At 29.1% G+C, this 23,966-nt stretch overlaps 2 protein-coding genes across 3 annotated transcripts in view; both read right to left on the bottom strand.

Moving 5' to 3' along the window:
- The window catches only part of LOC129971116 (homeobox protein AKR-like), a 40,459-nt gene extending 17,436 nt beyond the window's left edge, over positions 1 to 23,023 (bottom strand). The window contains exon 1 of the mRNA XM_056084604.1: positions 22,676 to 23,023. The gene's annotated coding sequence lies outside the window, so the exon portion shown is untranslated. The remainder of the gene's footprint in view (positions 1 to 22,675) is intronic.
- Positions 308 to 23,966, bottom strand: part of LOC129971115 (uncharacterized) — a 28,360-nt gene continuing 4,701 nt past the window's right edge. Inside the window, exons 1-2 of one of the 2 annotated variants that reach the window (XM_056084600.1) lie at positions 23,182 to 23,411; positions 308 to 3,736 (exon numbers count right to left, since the gene is read on the bottom strand). In XM_056084600.1, coding sequence (XP_055940575.1) covers positions 753 to 2,999 — 2,247 coding nt within the window. In that variant the 5' untranslated portion in view covers positions 3,000 to 3,736; positions 23,182 to 23,411 and the 3' untranslated portion in view covers positions 308 to 752. Of the gene's footprint in view, positions 3,737 to 23,181; positions 23,412 to 23,966 lie in introns of those variants that run through there. The other variant, XM_056084601.1, reaches the window with a different exon arrangement.

Raw genomic sequence — 23,966 nt, 5'->3', positions numbered from 1 at the left:
AAACATATTTCTTATATATAAATAAAAACTGGAATTTTTTTTTACAGTTATATAATTTCAAATAAATCTGAGTTCTGAAAATAATTTTGTAATCACTGAAACTCGGGTTTCACTGTAACTTGAAATTTCTGAATTATGCAGACTGTTATTATTCCCACTGAACAAAAATACAATGTCGGCAAATTCTTTTCTAAAACTATATACATACATACAGAATACTTTTTCATAGCCCTTTTTCTCCAACTTTTCTATTCAATTCTCTGTAATGCACTTATCATGGTTTTTAAAAAGAAATCTTGACAACAGATAAAAACTGAATTATTTTATTAAATCGTCGCAAATAAAAATTGTTAAAGAACTCCATGTCTGCTTTCTCAAAAAATATTTTGCATATATATATATAAAGAGAGAGGGAGACAAAAATATACAAAAAGGTCCATTGCAAGCATGAAATATAATTCTATCCAAAACCAAACTATTAACCCTTAGCACTCGGATGTCTCCTCTCAGGCACCATTCAAGGCAGTGCATCATTTTGTTGTTTTATTTAATTATTTTCTTAAATTTTTACTGGTAATAATACTTAAGAGTGGTAAAAATATGTATATTAATTTTCCGGAAAAATTCACCTTAAAAAAATTTATATATATTAATTCTTTGGAGCAATAAAGAAGTCCTCTTATTTAGCAAATATTTATGCATCGAATTACTTTTCAGAGCGCTAAGAGTTAAAATTTTATGGTAGTTGTATATTATTCTTTTGTGTTACCACTTTGTGCTTGTTGTATAACTTTTTCATCATAAAAAAAAGTGACCATATATCGTGAACCATCTCCTAATGCTTCAACCACAATTCCTTTACCACCATTGATAGGGTTAGTAAGGACAATCATAGTTCGATTTCCCTGCTGATTCAGCTGAGCTGAACGTTGATTTATAGGTTCATTTACTAACTCTGAAGCAATGTTAAAGTATTCCTCTGCAGTCAAATCCTTAGAATTAAATTTAGAGTGCTTATAATAATGATAAATAGCAGAGCTATTGAGAGCAAACTTAGGTTCTATGTTTTCATTCAATGGTAGAACCCTATTTTCCAACTTAGCATACAGCTTATCTAAATCTTTGAAACTCTCCTCCCAATTAGCATCAAAATCGTTGTAGACTTGATTTCTGAAATGAACTGCTCTTTTCCCCTCAATTCCATAGTTACGATTAAATGTATTAGTATTAACGTTTCCCTTACTCTGAGCATCAGCCAAAGCTTCCTGGTAATCGCCTTCTTTTTTATTTTTCAATTCCTCCAGATATTTTACAGTAATTTCCAAATAATTACAATAATCATAGACAGTCTTACAGCAACGCCTCTTAGCAAATTCATTCACAATTTTCAAAATTTTAGGATCATAATTTTTACCAGATGTCATCATCACTGTAGCAAGCCTGTCCAGTTCATATGGTGTCATGTCCTTAAAAATCTGTTCATTTCCAATTTTTACTGTATTAAGACTATGTGTATTGAATGCTAGTTTTAACTGTTGAATAGCTATGCGCCTCTGGAATTCCATTTTAATGCGATTATTTTGTAATGTCTTTTCAATTTTTTTCCAATATACAGTATCTTTCTCAGTGGAATCCTTTAATTTTTGTGTAGCCTCCAGAATCATTTGCCGATCAGCTTCTGAGATTTGAAGAAGTTTAGTGGGAGCAATGTGAAGCTCATTATTGATATTAATAAGACCGAGTTCTTTAAATGAAAACTTTACCTCGTGATCTTCAAGATCACTCCTCAAGTTCACTAAACTTTCAAAAAAAGCTTGTTTATCAGGAATATGCTTAAGCGCTTTGATCCTATTGGCATTTTTATGCATTTCTGTATTTCCAATAACTTCCAACAGTCTAAAAAGTTCCTCAATCTGTTGTGCTGTTAGATCTTCACAATGTTGGTTTAGAACATGTTGTTGGATGGTCTCTATGAGTTCTTCAGCTGTATCTGCATGTAAAAGACTATTTGAAAAGAAGAGGAGAGATGCCGAAAAACGGAAGGTATCGAGAGATGTCAGGGAACCTTTAGATGCTTTATCAACTAGCGAAATTAAATTATTCAAAGTTACCAGACCATTCACAGTCAAACTACCAACAGTGACAACATCATGTGCAAGTCTCATTACTTTAGTTGGTACATTGCCAGCTGCAGTTGATCGCGCAATATTTGTACCCAAACAATTTTGGGCAATGCTTAAAGCACAGCCTAGAAATTCAAGCCAATTTGTACTTGCTTTTGATTCCTTGGGGTTTCTACTTTGACTATTTCCTATATTTACATTTTGCTGAGTAACAAGATACACTTCAGTATTTGCTGAAGTTGTCTGCACCTCAGTTAGGTTTGAAATAGCTATTGGTAGAGTAAATAAAGAAGCTGGCATCATTGAAGTTGGAGAAAAATTCTCCATTGTCAATGTGCTATCATTCTTTAGACTGCATATAGGAGATGTACGAAAGTCAACTAAAACTTTGTTCATATCTCCTTGATATAAACCATCACGGGGATAGCAATACAAGCATTTGGGTAAATGGTTCGAATTCAGATAATCTTGCCAGTTTTTATAAATTCGACAATCTGAATCAACAAATATGGTTTGGTTCTGTTTTCCTTTGACTTTAAACACAGGAGTAAAATAACGTTCCTCATAAATTTTCACAAAAACAAAAATACAGGCAAAATTAATCATCTTATCGTTTTTAGCATTTTTCAAAATGAAATCAGCTACACATTTTATTTTATGAATTTGTTCTTCATTATAGCCTGTTGGATTATTTTCTTCAGGAGTATTTTCTGGAAGGGAGTACAAACCATATCCAATTTTACGATAAAGAATAACAGTGTCTGATATGTCCCATGCATCCCATTCTTTATCACCCAAATGAAGGAATATATCTTGTTGCAGCATCCATGCTTCTTCCTTCCAGGTTTTAATATCTGATGCATCCCAGTCCAACATGATTATCGTGATCCAAATTCTCAGTCACAAGAAAAATGTATAACAGACTTTAATATTGACTCTAATACTAAGAAGTAAGGATTCAATATTCATGAAAATCTGCAAACTTTATTGACATTTTGCAAATAGTTAGAACTATTAAAAGTTCATTTGATTTTTGATTTATCGACTTTTGAATGATTAGTTCCTATTTTTATGTCTTTGGATTTTGAATCACATTCTAATATTGCCACCACCAGTGGCTTGATGGCAATTGTTCTGTTTCTTTATCATTAAGGATTCGTTCATCAGGTGTAGTATAAATGACATTAGGATCATACGAACTGCTCACATTTTTGAACTGTTCATCCCAACCTTCTATATCCTCTGTGACTTTGAAGGTTTCAAAGGCATCCTTCAGATAGTTTTCTTTACCATCTGGTAGCTCTTGATATCTCTCTAAAAGAAATTCTAGTCCAGATCTTTTTATTTTAAAATCCTCTAAATGAGCTTCATCAATCTGATCGACACTGAACGACACCCATGCACCAATAGCGTTTAACAAGTCTGCAATCAACGGACCGATTACATTTCTGTCACTTGTACTCAGTTCAGTTTTTGTGATTTCAATTTTGAACAGAGTCTCTAAAACACTGTCTACCAGACAAATTGTCTTCAGAAACTCAGAGCGTGGGACAAATTTTGCAGTTTTCAAACTTCTCAGCAATTGGATCAGTTCATGAGTTTTACTCATTTCCCTGAAACAGACAAAAAATAATGGTAAATAAATAGGTCTGACAGTTATCTGCCAGAAATATAAAAAGAGAAAAAGAATATAGCATGGACATTAGGGTAAAGCAAAAATGGCCTTAATTTTTTTTAAATTTTAATTTGATAATAGAGGGGAAAGTTGCCTATTAGGTTCAAAAAAAAAGTTTTTTTAATGATTACAATACTACAATGTCTTAAGGGACAGCAAAGAGCTTAAAATTGTAAAAATATTGAAAAAATATATAAACTTCGATAAAATATTTTTTATGTATTTTTCGTACATATAATGCTACAAAAGATGGTTTTAAGTTTATATATGTATATATATATATATATATATATATATATATATATATATATATATATATAAACATTACAATTGTAAAAAATTATTAATTACAAAATATAATATTAATAATAAATATTTTTTAATGTCAAATTTTATGTTTCTTACTTCTGTATCCTTTCAAAGACTAAATTATACAGCTGTAAAGTGCTTGTTTCTATTTCATTGCCACATTAAACTGGATTTTTTTTTTTGTTTTAAATTTGGATATGTAAATTTGGCATTTTGTATTAAATTACATGCGAGTCAATTTTTGCTCTTATGTATTTTTCTTTTGCGATTGAACAACAGACATTTTGAGACGATTCAGTCACCAGTACCACAGCTATTTCCACTGTTTCCGAGTGACAAGGAAGAGGGGAAAGCCATAACTGGGTTCACTATACAATTTTGTTCAGCTTTAGATGTCTTTAGAAGGCAATTTAATATGCATTTGAGTGTTTTTCTCTTCGTTCAGTTTGGCCTGGTAGTTTTCTCTCTTCTTGGATATTAAAGGATCTCGTTGGTTTGCCTCTTCTTGTAAAGATCACTGTTGTTCTTTAACACTATCATTGTCAGCAGTAACCGCTTCTGACATACTAGTATTTTTGTCCGTTCTTGCTTAAACTTAACTATTTTCTGTAGTTCTTTACATTTTTTTTTTTTTTTTTTTTTTTTTGCTTTTTTCTTCCTCAAAGCGCTTGTGGTAGCTATATCAGTATTATCCAATAACCATTTTCCTGTTAGAGCATTCATCGTTTAGAATCTTATTCTATAAATGGTACTTTTTCTTCTTTCATAAAAGTACAATTATTAAAATTCACACACTTACAAGCAGCATTATCAAATAAAAGTTTAGCTTTTTCTCTAAATTTAGTGAGACTGGAATCAAACTTATTCGAGGCTCTTCTGCTTTTAGACTTTAATAAATTTCTGTATTTTGCATAATAAGCTTTTATCAGTTGTAAAATTCTTTTACCAAAAACAACGGGAATAGAAGCCATATATGTTCTATTTTGGAAACTAAGGTGTCATATATTTCACTTATAGAAGATCCTTCTCAGAAGCAATTTTGAAGTTTTGTCTAATATACAATAGCACTTCATAACAAATTCATAAGTAGGGAGTTCAACTTCAAGTAAATCACTAAATTTCCTAAAAACAGGGCATTTCGACATTTTTCTTATCTTTACTAATTTAGATAGAACCATTTTTACTCACAATAAGACATACAAACAAATCAGTTACGTTAATTACACAACAGAAGGAACAGAGACAGCAACTCAACTGAACTCAGCCAAGCTCTGAATTGATTTCCACTTTCTCTCAATAACAGCAGCTCTGGCGATGACTAAGTATCCTGAATACCATACAAATTCAATAGTAAAACTGTTTTTATATTTCTTTCAAATTACAGGATGTGTAGTGAGAAAGTGCAGAAAAAATTAAGTACTTTTAAGCACTTCAGCCCCAAAAATGAAGCACCTTTGTATAAGTAGAATATGTAAGCTGCATATTTTCCAAGCACAGTATTTTTTTTTTCTTCTGTTTTATAATAATGCATAGTTTTCATTGAAAAAATTTCTGAAACATTAATATTAAATATTTATTTTCAAAATTTTAATATTTATTTCTGTATTGCACAACATCTGCTATTGTAAAATTATGCCTTTTTGGATTTGACAAAAGCGTAGAAATTACCATAAAAATGAAAAAAAAAAAAACTATTAATACTAAAAAATTGTCAACTAATATCAACAAATAAAACAAGATATCAATAAAGATCTGTGAGCTTTTTCAACATTTCTTAAAATTAAAATAAAATATTAGACAAATACAACATTTCTGAAAATGTCGATAGTGATATAGAAGCTCAGCATGAACACAAATCTTGTATTTGTTTTTTATACAAGCAACAACAATTAAGATCAACATGACTGGGACTGAAAGAATAAATTTCTTCCTGCACAATTTCATTCTATTAAGTAATTTTATTTGCAATCTTATAAAGCTAAGAACGATAGCATTCCTTGTCTATCATCTACGGCAAAACTTCCATAAAACTGATGATAGAGCAGTGCCATTTTCTAAATAAATTTTTAAAATCATTTTTCGATAGAAAATAATAGAAGCGTTCACAAATGATCAGACTAAAAACGAATTTGTCTTATTGCCTCTTATTTCTAAAGTATAGTAAAAGTCTTTTTTTTTTTTTTTTAACGATTAATGTTTTTAAAATTTAATGAAAACCCACTTTTTAACCTATAAGCAAAACTTCTTCCTTAAAAACAGAAGAAACGCTATATATATATAATTTTACGAAGAAATGAAAATGCTTTAACAGGTCATAGTTTTAATAAATAACGGAAACAAATTCATAAAATCAACAAAAAAAAGTTATGTACTTAGAAGCAAAACGGAAATAAATCAGCTAGAAAATTTCCCCAAAACTTTCTCGCCTTATGTGGCAGTGGCGCACAATAGTTACGGAATATTAACACAAGGTATAAATTAAATATTTTTACTGATTCTATCATGTGATTATTAGTAAGTGTTTTGACATTAATGGCGTGCTGTTGAAAGTATCCAAAAAGCGAATTTGGGTTTTAGATACATTCTTCCCAATTGATTAAAACAAAAATTTGATTCAAAATTAATAATCACATTATTATATACCAAATCTGATATACACGGTGGTTATAATTAAACTTCCAGCAACATACTACGCAAACGGGTGAACGGATTGCAACGAAATTTGTATATAGACTATGTACGAGATGCGCTCCCGGAATTTCGGAGAAAAACTTTTAGTTCCAAAATGTCCACTAGAGGGCGCGTTTTCCGGAAAAACATTAACACAATAATCGACCAAAACGGAATACAGAAACAACATTAACATTTATTGACTAGTTTTTGCGCACCTTGTCAGCGAACCATATTGAGTAAAGGTAAAGGAAAAATAACAGTTCGCTGTTTGAGAAAACCAGCTGAGTTTGCTGAAACAAGAACAGGTTAAGGCGAATTTGCACAAGAGGAGCAGTTGTCAATCGTGTCCAGGATGATGTAGGGAAAGGTGCTCCATGCGACCACCCTTATTCACCTGCGAAATTTCAAGTAGATGGACAGACAGTGTGTTCAAGAGCAAACCATAACTAATAGCTGTGATGCTTCGCACATGAAAATTTACGAAGTTCTTTAAATTATTAATGTCGCAACAAGATACCGTCATCATTACAGTCGGAAACATCGCCATAAAACATGACAACGACTGCAAACTTTTCTTATCCTGTTTCGCATAAAGCTTCCTCTTCTTCGCAAAATATGCAAATCTCGACATTTTTTTTTTTTTTTTTTTTCCAGAACTGTTAACTTTTCCTGGTTTTATATTTTATTACTCATAATTTTTGTTCTGGATTGTTAATATTGTTTCTGTATTCCGTTTTAGGCGTATATTGTGTTAAATTTGATGTTTTTCCAGAAAAAGCGCCCTTTAGTAGACATTTTGGAACTTTTTTTTTTTTTTTTTTTTGAAATTCCAAGAACGCATTTTGTGTATAGCCTATATACCAAATGTCGCTGCAATCCGTTTACGTTGTAGAATGTTGTTTATAAGGGGATTTTAATCACAACCATCCTGTATTTCAGTCACTATATTTTTGATATCGCGTTTACATATTTCTGAAAGTACAGACCGACTTGTTGTACTTGTACTTGTTGGGTTTGGCTCAAAATTCTTCCAATGTTTAAATAACAAATATTAAATCTATGTACCAAATTTTAACTACCTCGCTTTCTTCGTTTTGAAGTTATCATGCTAATTTATATTCGAACAGTTGGACATAAAAACAGATTTCCTCTGAAAGGATGTTGATGAAAATTTCATCGAAATCTACAAGTTTGGAGTTAAGAATGTAGACCAAATTCTATCTATCTAGTTGAAAGTGTTTTTGTGTTATCTTTGTCACAGACAGACAATTTCCGAAGATGTGTTTTCGAATTCAAGGAAGTATGATGAAATATGGAAATTCGTTAAAATCACAAGTTCGTATTTTTTAACGATTGCAATATTTTCTCTAAATTTTCTATAAAGAAAGTAAAAATAGCAATTGAAGCCCTTTTTTAAAAAAGTGTTTCTTAAAGCCAGCGCGAGACAATATATCGCATTGCTTCAAAATGTAAACGTATCAAATGAAGAATTTTATTCAAGGAACATGCTTTAAAATTTTTGTTTAAATAAAAGCAAAGAAAGCACTTTTTCTTCTTCTTCTTCTTCTTTTAATACAATTTTAACAGCTGCAGAATAATGTGATTCAAAGAAGCGACATCATTTTGAATTACATTATAATAAAAAATTTTGTTATAAACTATGTCTAAATTGTAAAATGTAATTTCTCAGAAATTACTGAAAAAAATTACATTCAACCAAACAACTTTTTTTTTATTCATTAATTATTTTTAACCTTTAAAACGGTGTTAAAGTAATTTTTACGCGATAATATGCTATGAAGTTATGACGAAAACACATTAAAATTCTATTTTTTAATTAAACTTTGAATTAAAAGTTTGTGAAATCCGTTCCTAGTGTGCTTCTAATGCCCAAAAAATAACTTCCCAAATTTCATGCTCCTAACTTCAATGGCTTTAATGCTGGGCGCTGCGAAGGACAAGATACATAAAGAATGATTTCATTGGGGGTGGGGGGAGATTTCTATAGGAGTTATAAAACGAAAAAATAATAATAATCAGTATAAAATGGTAAAACCTAAAACTTGAAAAAAAATTGTTAAAAACTTTGTTTTTATTTCTCTAAAAATATTTAAGTACCATGATTCAGCAGTTTCGATTTTTCTTAGTCAAAACAAATTTGGCAAGATTAGTTCAACAAATAAAAATGTTCAAATGGATGGGAAGATACAAAAAATACCGCGTAAGATATTAAGGCTTTGAGTAAAATTTTCATCGTATTAGATTTTATGTGACTGACTAATGTAATTGCATACCACAATTAATTTCTATTCAATACAGTAGACAGTTGAATACCTATAGTAGGTCGCTCAAGTGATTGCTCAAAAACGAGATATTAACGAGAATGGTGATCGAATATATTAATGTTTTTAAAGAAGCTTTTTCCAAGTCCGATATATCGTTTTGGCGTATCAAATTCATCGTGCTATTTTCATATTTTCCGTTGATTGGGCCATATCGCATATTCTTCTTTAACAACACATAAAAGTTTAAATATATACTTACCTGGCATAACTTAAATAAATTTTTCAACATCTAAAACATTAAAAAGTGTAATTGACATTAAAAGTGATTCGATTCCCAATAAGTATGGCATAGTACACATCTCATACAGCCTCTACCAGACAACTATTCCTGTATTTTAATAAACGGCAATGCAATAGGGGATTAAAAAAAAAAAAAAAAAAGGAGTAAAAAAAATTTTTTAAATCGGAAAGGGCGAAAAAATGAATCACTAAGCGTTATTTTAATATGTGCTTGAATCTGGAATACTTCCTAGAGTTCTTTCCTTTTGTTGGTTTTCTTTTTGGATACATCCGATAAACGAGCCTTTACGATTAGGATTTCAAATTGTCATATTCAACTTAGAATGAAAAACTTTTTTCGTCTTCATGAGAAAATTAAAGCACTTTTTAAGGACCTTTTCAGAAAATTAAGCACTTTTAAGGTGCTTAAAAACAGTTTCCAAATTTAAGCACCTTTTTAAGCACTCTTCATGACGCTATGCACCCTGTTAATTATTTACAAGCGTCTATTTCCTTAAAAATTGCAATTAGACACATACAGCGACTTATAATAAAAATGATCCACCAAAACAATTATATTTCAAAAAAATAATAATAATTCATCTATTAAAATTAATTTGTTATAAAGTTTATGTAAAAAAACATTTTTTTTTTTTTAGATTTTAAATTATTGTATTGGTTTAACAATGATGCTTTTTTTTTTCTTCTTTTTTTTGATAACAATAAAATAAGAGAAAACTAGAAAAATAGCAGTCAAAATGAAATTGATGCAGCAGATGCTTCCTTTGAATTGTTTCTATTCACTCACAAATAACGATTCATTCAAATCATAATCGTGTTTTAAGAAGATATATTTTGTGTTTCCACATTTGCTGATACTTATTTAGTGAATTCAATTCGATGTTGCATCATATTATTTATCAAAGAAGGTGAATTTGTAATTCACCATTTTAAACTTGGTAAAAGCAAACAAAAAAAAATTGCAAAAATAATAATAGTTCTTCTACAGTTCAACATATCATTGAACATTTTTGCCGTGAAAATCGGATTGCAAATAAAGTGAGAAAAAGTTGCAAAAAGGCTTTTTCTACAACAGATGAATGCTGGACTGTTAAACAGATTCGCAAGAAATCCCCTAATTATGAGCACCAAATTTAACTGGACAAGTGGAAAAATAACTTGGAAAATCTATTTGTGCTGACACTATTTGTCTTCGTATAAGAAAACATAGATACATAAGGATAATCTAAAGGAAAGTGTAAAAACATTGAGCATTGGACAATCTTTTTAGTTTGATTAAGACAATGATCCCACGTAGAAATCAAGAATCGTTCAAGAATGGCTACTGTATCACTGCCTGAAAGTAACTGATACGCCTCCACAATCTAAGGATTTAAATGTAATTGAAAATTTTTGAGATGCACAGGAAGACAAAATCAGAAAAGTCAAATTTCTAATAAGGAACAGTTAAAGAATATCATCTTTGAAGAATAGCATAAAATATCCTCAGATACCAAATAGACTTGCAAAAGGACTAGTCACAAAATATTATTATTATCTTTAATATTTTTTTGGTTATTCAATTTAGGTGGATTATTTTCATTTTGACTGTAAAACTTTACTTTTTTTGTTAGTTTACTGGTTTATTATGAATTTACTAGAAATGATATTTTATTTTTGTTTAAATATAATTATATTCTGTAAATTAGTAGATTATTTTGTGTAAAAAGAATTTACTTATAACTTATTTCTGAGTGATTAAATGAAAATGAAATTTTATAACGCACATGAATCATTTTCATTTTGAGTCACTGTACTTCCACTAAAAAAGTTTCATTAAATAAGATAGACAATTCTATGAAAACAGCTGTCTTCTAAAAAAAGTTGACAGTAAAAAGTTTAAAAGATTCCATTTTTATATGGCTTCTATAGTCTCAATGTGCATTTTTTTTAAAAATCATTTATAATTTAACCTTTACATAAAATTTCAACCTCAAATTTTCAACCTAATTTTAACAAAATAAGTTATATTAAAAGGATGAAATCAGAAAATTATTGTGCATTTATTAACTCTTGAGTAATTTTTTAAGTGTCAAAAGCTATATTAATTGAAATGCTACAGAATCTTATTCAAAACGGGCAATTTAGATACATATACAGAGTTCAGCATTTGTAATATCAAGACAAGCTTTCTGAATTAATCAGCAAATGTTATTTGATTTTTACAGAAAATATATTAAATACAAAGAACATAACTCTATAAATACAAGAGAATAAGCCATCAAATTTGGAGTCAAATAGAACCTTATAAGCTAACCCACTTATAAGGAACTCCTGTCTACGACCCTCATCTTATAGGAAGAGATATGTCGTTAGGAGGAGCACCATCTAATTGCAACTACATGTGCAAAAATAATGAAATTCAAAACCAACTGAATATATCAGTCACTAGGTATTCAGCATACCATTGTACAAAATGGGTTTCAGTTTATTTGGGTTTTATGCAACAAAAGCCATCTTTGGTTAATTTACACTACACTCAGGGTATTAAAATATTTATATCAATTTATAGCAAAAACGACACAAGGAATGTCAACAAAATCCATATATCTAAAAATGTACAAAAAGTCATGAAAGTATGAAGCGATGAGGTAAGGTACTGTACAATACTTAAAGTTTAACTAATATTTAGATGATTATAAATAAAACCTATATTTTTAAAAATAATACTAGAAAGTTTACCATTATGAGATTTGGAAAGCAACTTGCCTAAATCAGGCAAAGACACCTGAAAAAATATTAGACTCAAGAAGCAAATCATGAACATTCTACAAGAATGTGTAAAACAGAATAAAATAGTTACAAATTGAACAAAATGATGTTGGCTTCCCCCTGCAGCAGATATTGGTAGATGAATTAGATATGGCCAATCAATCTAAATTAAAATTGATGCTTAGTTTCTTGTAGTCTAAAAGATATCTGTGATGGTAAGAAAGTAGCAGCTAATCTAGCTGCTATGTTACATTTTTCATCTCTAAAACTTTCCATTTGTGAAAATTCCCATAAAATAATCTAAGTCTTTACAGGAAATTTTGTCATAGAAGTCTAAAATATTGAAAAGCAAAGTATGGTTGAGCAATGAAGATGAAAGGGAATCCAGAGCAAAGTGTAAATATTACATAGTTGTCTGTAGAACAATTTTAAATAAACAATACAGTTTTTAAAATAAGAGTTACTTCTACTGTAAAAATGAAACAATTCTATCAGCTATTGCAGAATTTAAAACAATACAAGCATAAGAAATACGATCTTTTAAAATTATCTGCAAAAGCTGGTTTAAACTGATAGTATTTTTGATGATAAGCAAAAATTTGCTGATTAATGATATCTACTGTGTTTTGTTTGTCAAAATGTAGAAAACAATTGGAATATTGGATACCATCAGATTTCTAGGATGGTAACAGAAATGACTGCCAAGAAACTACGTGCACTTTCTCTAGATGTAGTTCTGAAACTATAAGAGACATTCTCTCAAAGAATAAAAGTGATAATATAGTAGCCTGAAGGCATTGTAAAAACCAGCTTTGATTAAGATTATAAAAGGGATGATAAAGATTTGATAAGATTTTAAAATATTATTTGAGACATTATGTGCCATCTAATGTGTAGAGAAGGCTGAATACATTTTAGATACACACACTTCAGAACACAATCCAAGAGCTGCATAACAAATAGTATCTAGATTCTGGAGAATACTGAATCTTACATAAGCACAACACCCATAATCAAGTTTCAATGAAATTACTGCTCTATAGATGTGAAGTAGAAATAAATGATTAATGCTCCATGATGTGTTACCAGTGACATGCCTACATAAAAATGCACCCAAGGCCAATGCCAAAACTGTGTCTTGTCCCCCTCCCCTCCCCTCCTTTTAAAAAGCAAGGACTTGTCATTATTATTATTTTATTTGACCATCTACACAGAGGAATATTAAAATTGAAAATGCAATTACACTTAAATGATAATATATAAAATATTTTGGAAATGATGTGATTTAAACATTACAAATAATTTCACAAACATTATTACATATGGACAGTTCTTGAATATAAAATGTATCATAAAAATATTTTTTTTAATGTTTGGAAAACAAGTTTTATACCATGAGTTTACAAGTTTTATGCTAAAGCTATCCAGAAAATATTCTGTATTTAATTTAAATAAGGCACAAATAAAAAAAATCAAATAGTTGTTAGAGACAAACTTTTGATACAAATTTGAGAAATACTAATCAAAAGTGATTTCTATTTATATCATTTTTGAAAAAAAAATATACAAAATGCATACAAATCTTTTAATCCATCAAAAAAAATTTATATATGATATATCTGTAGCAGTTTAGAATATTTATATATATATATTTTTTTTCATTAAAATGTAATGATTTTGAAATGGAATTTTGTAACAATTACTATTTGTCGGAGTGAAAGCCAAAGCCATCTAGTTAGGTATATTTTTTTAAAGAACTTACAGGTGTTTCTCAAGTAAAATCAGAACCCTATTTCTCAAATATTTTTCTTGCTCTGTTTCAAAGTTACTTGTTGGAAAGTGAAGTGTTCATGGAGCTGGCATATCATGTTTACTACATCTTGCATTTTCAAAGCAAAGCTTTTCTTTAGATCTCATAAGCCACTTGGCAATCATTATCCCATCATACTTTGTATTGCTTTCTAAATTTTTAAGAAATTTTAAGAGATTGAAGCATTTGCTGCAGTTATTATTTATTATCATAACCTAAACAAGCAGGACAACTGCTGTGTCTATAAAAATGTTTTTTAAACCATTTCCTCAATAATATTGGCTAATGAAATGAATTCAGTTTAGTATTCTGCATAAAATTCATATAAAGAAGAATTGGGAGTTGTAGATGTCTGATGTCTATTGTCATGTAATATTAAGAGAAAAGGGTCACTATTATGCAAAAACACTACGTATACCTAGATCAATGTATGTATTTGTGCTAGATCAATGTGTGTATGTATTTGTGCCATAAAAAAGTGGCAGAAAAAGGAAGAATATATTCCTAGATCAAATACATAAAAAATTTGTGTTGATGAATGAAAATAAATTTGCTCATCATTGTTAAATAGACAAAGATTATGATCAGCCAAAAACTGTTCTACAGTATGTTCCAAAAGTTTATATACAACCATTTTCGTTTGGATTTTAAAACTAATTAAAAGGGTTGAAAGACAAAATAAATTATACAAATATGTATTATGGTAATACAAATAATAAAATGCTAGAACTATAAGTAGTTGTAAATTTAATATAATTTTTTTTAAAAAAATGCTGTTCCAAAAATATACAATCAGTGTTAAAAGTTGATTTAAATACTTACAGCCAAATTTGCATATTCCACAGTTATGTACTTGTTATACAATAATTTCTGAATATAAAAGCAAAGCTGTCTTTCCTTTTTTGATTCATTGTAAAGGTGCCTTTCAAAATGCAGACAAAAAACACATTTAGCAAATCTATAATTTGAAAGCTCATGAAATACAAGTTGTAGATATTAGAAGAAAAATTGGAAGCAGCAGGTTTGATATTTACCAAATTCTATCAACAGGTGACAATTCCGAAACAAAATCACATTCTGGACAATTCAAAGAAAACAACTAAATAGCAAAAGAGAGAGAGTTTCAAATTAGATTGAACCTACAGCCCATCTGTGCAGTCAATTTCAAGAAAAGCAATTCTCCCAGTATCAAAATCCACAGTACATAGATGGCTGCAGGTTTAAGTAAATTGCTTGATCATTGCAAAATGAGTCATTGTCCAAAGATGACTAAATGTCATAAATATACTTATGTTCAGTGGGCTTGAAATCATATGAATTGGACAGATGAATGGTTGAGTATTGAGAGATTGACAAAAAGAAGTTCAATTTAAATGGCTCCGAATATTGAGTATATTCCAGGCACGATATTCACAAAGAACCATGAACTTTTCCTGCAGGATAGAGTTCACTCATGGTGTAGGAAACATTTTCTTATAATAGAATTAGTGATACTGCTTTTTTAAAAGGTCATCAACATTCCAAAGATTACAGAATACCTTCGAAGTATACTGACATCCATTTGAAGAGTTGCTAGGTAGGGACAAATGAATATATTAACAAGGCAATTGCTTCATTCATATGTAAACAATGCAATAGTTGACAAAACCAAGTAACTGTTATAGACAGGTCAGCCCTACATCTTGACCTCAACTCGATAGAGAACCTCTAGGTAATATTAGCTAAGAAACGTTTATGCTAATACGCATAAATTTGCAAAAGTTCAAAATCTAAAGTTGCAAATTGAATGAAGCTGGCTTCCTCTAAAGAGAGAATTCCTTAAAACTCTTATTTTGAGTAGGCCTCATCGAAGTTTTGAAGTGATTAAAAAACAGCTCAAAAATTTGAACAATAACGGAAAAAAAAATGAGCTGTCCATAAACTTTTGAGGCAATAAATTTTCACTTTCAATTTTTATTGTAAACTCTGTGATTATATGGTATTATTTTTGTTTGCTATTTTTATATTGTTTTAATAATATTTAAAATAAAAAATTATTTTGAAATGGTTTCACATCTTCTTCTATAGTAAAATTAAAAAAAAAAGATTGATAAAAAGTTGTCAATAAATTTTTGGGATGCTATATTCGACAACCTCTATTGTTGATGTCATCATTTCACCCCATGATGTCATGATGTCACCCCAAAGATGATTGTGCCCAATGAAATCACTTACAATAATGAAAGCTTCTTGGAGTTGGAAAACTATGTTATTTAGATTAGATTGTTCAATATATGTGTTTGATGTTAGGTAAAGGCTGCAAACTGTAATCAAACAGTGTGTGTGTGAATTTGGGATGCAACTGCTTAAGGGACATGAAGGCATAGGAACTTGAAATGAGGAATGCAACTCCTCCTGAAGCTTTATCGGCAATATTTGCTTTAGGGAGAACATAGCAAAAATAGAGTAAAAATATGACAGATTTTAAAAATACTTTTTGCAATCAAGTTGGTAAAAATTAATATCTCCGAGATCAGAATTTTTCAAAAATTCATTCCACACCAATTCTAAGAAACAAATGTACCAATATAATGGAAGCTGAAATAAGAAATAAAAGGTAAAGAGGGAGGGGAGAATGAAAACTGCTCTTTTGAGAGTGGTGGAGTAACACACTCAGACACTGAACCATTCTCAAATGAATGTGCCTCAAGAGAATCATTTGCTTTTCCAGCATTAATGGGGTTACTCAGTGGCATCAAATTCAGCCCTCTTTTGCTCTCTCTCTCTCTTTTCCTTTTTTGAAGAAAAAGAATTTTTACCTTTTTGTAAAAACAATAGTTTGAAAGTAGACCAGGAAAAGAAATCTGTTATTAAGAGATTGCATTAAAAAATGACAAAGTCTGAAATGATATGATGGAATCTTGATAAATGGAAACATACTACTTGGGATAGTTAAAGAATTTGTATTAGTAAGATGAAATAATCAGCAAGCCCCGTAGTTTGTATGTGTTAGGATAGAAAGAAATAATATCATCCCCTGTTAAATAAGAAATATTTCATTATTATATTCCCAGACAGGAGATATTTCAGTCTGCATATCTGATGGAAGTTTTAAGAGCAGATGAATAAGATTAACCATTTATTGGAATTTTACTGGTGATTCTTTTACAGGCTTTGACAAATAGTATATTATGAGTTATTCTGACATTTTGAATTTCTAGCTCTAGAATCTAACACAGACAGGTTTTAGAGAAAGCAGAATGACTGACATTACAATTAAAGCACTTTATAGACAATGCTGAACATATTTTACTGCTATAACCAATTTCTGAGCACTAAACAAATGTCTGCTTACCAAAGCAATTTTGTACAGTATGACAAATTTCTGACATTTACAGCAATGTAACAGATTTGGAATTACAGGTCAAACTGGACAATTGCCATATGTAATCTTAATTGATTTGGGAATGACATACTGATTACTTGTTAATTTAATGTGCATTATTGGGAGGATCTTTTCATCTTATTTAATTTTAATTTTTTCCACTGCACCGACATTTTGGGGTTTCAAGTTTTTAATATTGAAGGTTCAGAATTGCTTTGCAAATATCTTTGAGGGATAATGCCACTTGAAATGTCCAGACAATTATGTGAGGAGACTGAAGTTCATGACTTGAGATGTTTTGTAATTGCATAATTTTGCCGGCCTGATCAGCAGACGAAACTTCAGTAAGGTCACCAGAAAAGCATTTCTTGATATGTTTCGGTTTATCAACCATACTAAAATTGTTTTGTGCATTAAAATAGGCGACATGGTTTTCAGTGTATCATTAAGAGATTTTATAATAGAAAACCAGAAGAAACCAGGCATGGATCCTTGGGAAAACTATTTATTTGAAATATCTTAAAAACTCACTTTCTCTTCTCTTTGTGAAGTCAAAGTTGAATTTGTTGAAATATGCAACACTACAAATGAATAATTAACAACTTTCATTCAAAACTGGACAAATATTTGCATGCAGCAATTTTTCTATATTCAATAACTTCATATTTTTGAAATAAATGTCATCATCTAAATTTAAAAATAAGCCAATCCCTGCTAGTTTTATGGGAAGATATACAATACTTTGAATGCATAGATGAATAAAAGAAAAAATATTTTACTAATTTACAATATGGTGGCAAAATAAAATTTAAATTTTAACTGCTCTTATCAATTTCTACAGAAGACAAGAGTTTTCATACAATGCCCAACTTTATTTAACAAAACTTTGTAATTTAAAGTATATGTAGGAGCAAAATTTAGAAAAATAATCTTTTGTTCCATTTTTTTGAATACCCTATGCATGTTTAAGTAGTCAGCTCAGTTAAGATGAATTTGTTGAATCTTTTGTTATAAATAGTGGTTGTCGCATATTCATAAAAACTTATTTTAAAGTTTTAAAGATTAAAAGTTTAATCAGAATGAATGATTATCAATTATTATTAATAACCAATTAACCGCACTGGCCACTAGATGTATAATACAAGTTTACTAAATATATCACTATTGCACTTACTTAATAATAAAGGTATAAATAATCATATTTTTCAAGCAATGCAACAATAAATAGTTACTATATTAATGAAAAATGAATGCAAAATCAAATCTTGAAAGAAAGTATTCTTTTGATTGACAGGTAAAACTAATATCTCATAATAAAAAAATGAATTGCACAAGATAAATTTTGAGCTAGTAAGTTTATTAGCTTTTTTACTTAGAGTATGAGAAGGAAAAAAAAATTATGTCCCAGATAAATGGTAAAAAAAGTCTTTAAAAAATTGATTAATTGAACATTTTTATTCATTGAAAACTTCTATTATTCAATAAAAAAAGCCAATAATATTCTGTTTAAAGTTGGATTTGCAAAGTAAATGAAAAGAGTTATGGATAATTTTCTTAAGAAATAAAGCGGTAAAAGGGTAGTTTAGTGCGTCCCTTGTTGCGCCAAGGATGCCAAGTTGCCAATAAAGATAGGGGACAAAATAAATAAACACTTACACAAAACAGTTATGGTTACCACTTTCTGCATTAAAATTATGATCTTTACTAATAAGCATTGTTTCATCAGATTTTTTTTTTTTTTTTAAACCTTTGGGATCACTATTGCTATTTATCTTAAAAATTTTGAAATAAGTTTTTCAAACTGGCTGTGGCAATCTGTTGCGTAGAGAGCAAAATTTAGAGCATATGATGCCTTTGACATCTGAAGAAGGCACCGGGCAGGATTTTTTAACTTAAAAAAAAAAAAAAAACACCCTATGACTTTACTAGCAGGAACCTAGTAGATTCACTAAAACATTGAACATAAGGACTGTGTGGATAACAGGAACAGTACATAATCAAAAGAAAAGAAAGAAGGGTGGAAGAAGCAATCAAAAATTCTCCATGCAAAATTTCAAACAAGCATGCTTTTATCAACTTGATCAACTCATAAAAGACAAAAAAAATTCCACTCACCCTTCATCCATTCCGCAGATTCAAAATACTTCCTGCCATCTTATTCACCAGATATCCATTCTTGAACAATTAGCGACATAATGAATTATCAAGGGAGCAGTCAAAGCACAAAAAGAATTATAAGAACTGCAAGGAATTCCATTGCAGAAGATTTTTAAAGTAAAAATTCAGATGATTTCTTAAAAGTAAGAACTAGACGATTTCTTAAAGCGAATGCCAGCAGTTAAAAATTGCAAAAGAATAAATATTTTCTGTTTATATCCACATTAAAAATAACATTGAAATTTCTTATTAGTAGTAAATAAAGTAAAATTTTAATAGATATTTTTTATTATTTTTAATTTAACATTTTTCATAAAATGGTTGTAGTGCATGTACAACTCAACCATTATAAAAAGTAGCATTAGGGTTGCTAGAAGATCATTTTTTGTGTTTGAAGATCATTTTGTTGTTTTCATCTAATGATGAAATAAAAACAATCAAAAGTTATGATGAGGTATAAGATGGAGCAAATACAATGACCAATTATTATTTGAGAATATTAACATATTATCACTGCTAGAAAATACAAAATATGCTTCACTAATGATGTAATAACGCATGGAAAGACCTGCATATTGTATTTGTAAAAATCCCTTTATCTACTCACCAGCTCTCGTACAGTAAATGGGAAGAACCCACATAACTTCAAAATATAGAAGAAAACTGGCCTCTTATAAAATCTATTTTCAACAATCATAGATGAAATGAAAAAAAAAATCATCCACCTGCTGTTGTAATTGCTGCAGCAATATAAACAAAGCAAAAAAGATATAATTTGAATTAGTAATATTACAATTTTAGAGTTATTATAAAATCTTATGGACAGATCCACATTTTTATTTAGAAGTAAATTAAAGCATAAAGAAATAAAATTATCAGATCTATGAATTATTAAATGAATATTTTAGTCTTAAATCAATAGAAATAAACTAAATTCTTCAGCAACTTAAAAAGAAGAGGAAAGAATTACGAAAATGGAGACAAAAATAATATATTGGAAGGATTCAGAATTCAAGAATCCAATAATTTTACTATCTTGTCATTAAATAGCCAAAAATCTATTAATGGAATATTCTACTTGATTATGGGACTTTTGAATGCGAGGAACAACAGTTTGATTAATATTATTAAAATGTTATTTACTTAAGACACGCTAAAAGAAATGCAACCAAGCTCACTGCCTTACTTCCAGAAAATAGAATCAAAGATGCTGTAATTTTAGAGATCAGAGCTACACATTTTGAACTTACATCATCAATAACAAATGAAGTTTTCCTGCAAAATTTCTATAGAATTCATCAAACAAAAAGAAAAATAATCAATTACATATAGTGATACTGGGACTCATTATTAGAGTATCAAATTATTTAAGTCAAATGAGACTAGATAGCCCAGTTTAACTGCATATTAATAATACAATAGCTTTCTAATCCTCCTATCATTTCTGATCAAGGAGTAGTAAAGGCTAGTTAGTATAATGAAGATAAAAACCTTTACCTTATGAAGATAGGACTGATGTTTCATGAGATGCAGAATCAGTAATAACTTTAAACTACTTTATCATATGTAAAAAAAAAAAAAAAAAAAAAAAAAAAAAATTATAATTGCATATCATAGCCTCTAACTTATTTTTACAAGAAATTAGAATTCCAGATTTTTCTTAAGTAGATAAATATGTATGTGACAAAATATATAAATAAAATATCAACAACAGTTATCCCTCCTAAAATTTATATTTGAATATTTGTGCTTTATGATTGAAAGGAATAAACACTGAAAATAGGGGCATTCACTTTCAAATATATTTACTGTCTTTAAAATAAGTTTTCATTAATAAAACTTATCCAGAATAGTACATTTTATAATGGTCTAAAACAGAATTTTTATGACCACTGCAGAGAATTTCACTATATAAACTCTAATCAGATCTAAAATCCTTAAAATAAAAGGTATGAAAAAGCTAATAAATGGGAACTCCTATCTATTATAAACTTTAATGTCTTAGCAGGTCTTAAATACCTGCCGGTAAATTCTAAAGGCATTAATAAATACATTTATAAGCATTATATGATACACAATAGGATTGTGATTATAGTACTCTCACTTGTAATTAAATTGTATATTGATATTGAAATGTTGATGTTTGTGTAGTTATGTGACATCTTAACACAACTGTATGGAAGTATCATACCCAAGTATAAGGCAAACAAAAAAGTATAAGCAATGAAACTAAGTTAGGATAATAAATCAATTACTCTAACTCAAAATGAGACATGGTTAAAAACAAATGATGCATGTCTGTTCAGAAAATCAGCAAATCTAGGAAAGTACTATGCAGGGGACATGCACTAAGAAATGTGTTCAGGTATGTAAATATATATATTAATTAAAAATATTTAAAGTTTCAAATTTTCATCTAAAAGTAGAATTAAATCCAGGAAGAATAAAAATTACATGCAAATAAGTAGGTTTATCATGAGAGAACCAGCGAGAATAACTTAACTATGATTTGATGATAAAAAAAAAAAAAACTCATTTGTTTCAATATGAAACTATTATTTTAAAACTTGCTCAAGATGCATTTTTAAAATACTTTAGAAACAATACATTTGGATTAGTTAATAGTTATATATATAAGAAAATACAGTTTTTGAGCAGAATTTTCAAAACTAAATAAATTTCCAAGTTTAAAAAATCTTACACACATCTTATGACGTTAACAGTTTAGTTTAACCTTCTCTTGAGAAATTATGAAAAAATATTCAAGTAACAAATAAATTAACTATTTTCAAACTCCTTCCCTCTTGGATAAACAAGTATCATACTAAATTTATGTTTCAGTGATATGAAAGTATTAATTTTAAAACCTGGATCAATATTACTTTAAAAGCTGCATGATTTTTTTTGTTTGTTTTTAGATATCCTGAGAATGAGAATTTTCAGTTAAATATATATATAATGAGGAGAAATGCAGATTGTGACCATATTTCTGATAAATTAACAAACATTTCTTAAAATTCTACTCAAAAGCAAGTAAGTATGAACATGCTACACAGGTGAATCTTTTGATGAAAATCACAAGCAATCAATGACTAAATCACTAATCATGAGCTAGTTTTAACACTTTTCAAGCAAACGTATGGATAGACAAAAATCGAAAGTGTTTTTTTTTTTTTGTTTTTTTTTATCGAATTCAATTAGTATATTAGCATGTGGTACTAAACTTACCTTGATTAGCTTTTCAATGTTTAGCCGAATTTTGATTAAATTATAATACTATAAATTCAAGTTTTATCATTTGTTTCATTTTCATTAGATCGGGTTCTTCTATTCTCCATATACTTCCCGACATTACACTTGACAGATTGCTGTCAAAATAAATATATAGGTCAAGAATCAGTATTAGTGTCCGGTTTCACGTCAAACAAAACAAACTCGTGCCAATCGTTAAAATGCACATCGAAAGTCTGTCATCAAGAATTGCCGTAAGAAATGGTAATAAATGGTTTTTATGGTTGCAATAAACAATTAGCATGATTACATTTTGCGAGAAATCGCTCCAAATTAATTCAACTTTAGCAAGCGGGAATAATTCTTAAACCTAGACAGACCCAGATTAGCCATTTTAAGGCTTATAAAGAATAGAAGTTTCTTCTACGAAAAATATATCTAAAAGATATGTTTCTAAACAATATCTAACTACATGTTCATGGTACTTTAAAAATATAACTTACGGTTTTATGGTCATTGTTGTTCTTTGCAGATAATCCGTCATTTGAGAAGGAAAAATGAGGGTCCGTTCACTTTTTTTCTGTTCTTAGAACAAATTAGATTTAATTTTTAATGAAAGTATTTCTATTTGACTTATGTCGTTGTAAACTCTCCCGATATGAAGGCCAAATGACGCATATAGCTACACTGCGCATGTTCTAGAAGATCACTTTAAATTGCACAAACATCACAGAATTGTAGTACGCGTATCACAAATCGTACGGCCTTTCTGCGCTTGCGCCATCTAAAGTGACTCAAGAGATCTAAACGAAAATTTATTTCCTTTCAATGTTATTGATAACCTCTAAGAAAATTCCGTCCAAAAATATTTAGTATAATATATTTTTAAGGAAACAGATGTTTAATAATATGTTAGATGTTATATATAACAGATGTTTAATAACTGAAAACTGTAATTGCATACATTATTGGCTTTTCATTTATTTTCCGTCATCGAAATATCTGAAAAAAGAGTTCTTTTTTTAAAAAAAAAATCTAATGTAAATTCTCATTATAAGTTATCGATAAAAGAAATGGAGTCTTCATTATTTAATAATGATATCTTTTATCTCTAATAATAATAACAGAAATATTATTAAAAAAGTTAGCTAAATAGAAAAACATTAGTTATAGCAATAGATTACTATAATCAATTCTATGCTAAAATTAATTTTAAATAACAAGATCATATTCTAGAATGAAATTTATCGTGTTTGTTATGTTGCGTTATGTAATTTGAAATGAAAAT

The sequence above is a fragment of the Argiope bruennichi genome, chromosome 6, assembly GCF_947563725.1.
Source record: "Argiope bruennichi chromosome 6, qqArgBrue1.1, whole genome shotgun sequence".
NCBI classification, from domain to species: Eukaryota; Metazoa; Arthropoda; class Arachnida; order Araneae; family Araneidae; genus Argiope; species Argiope bruennichi.
Note: the sequence above shows the minus strand (reverse complement) of the source record. Positions and strands in the feature narration are given on the sequence as shown.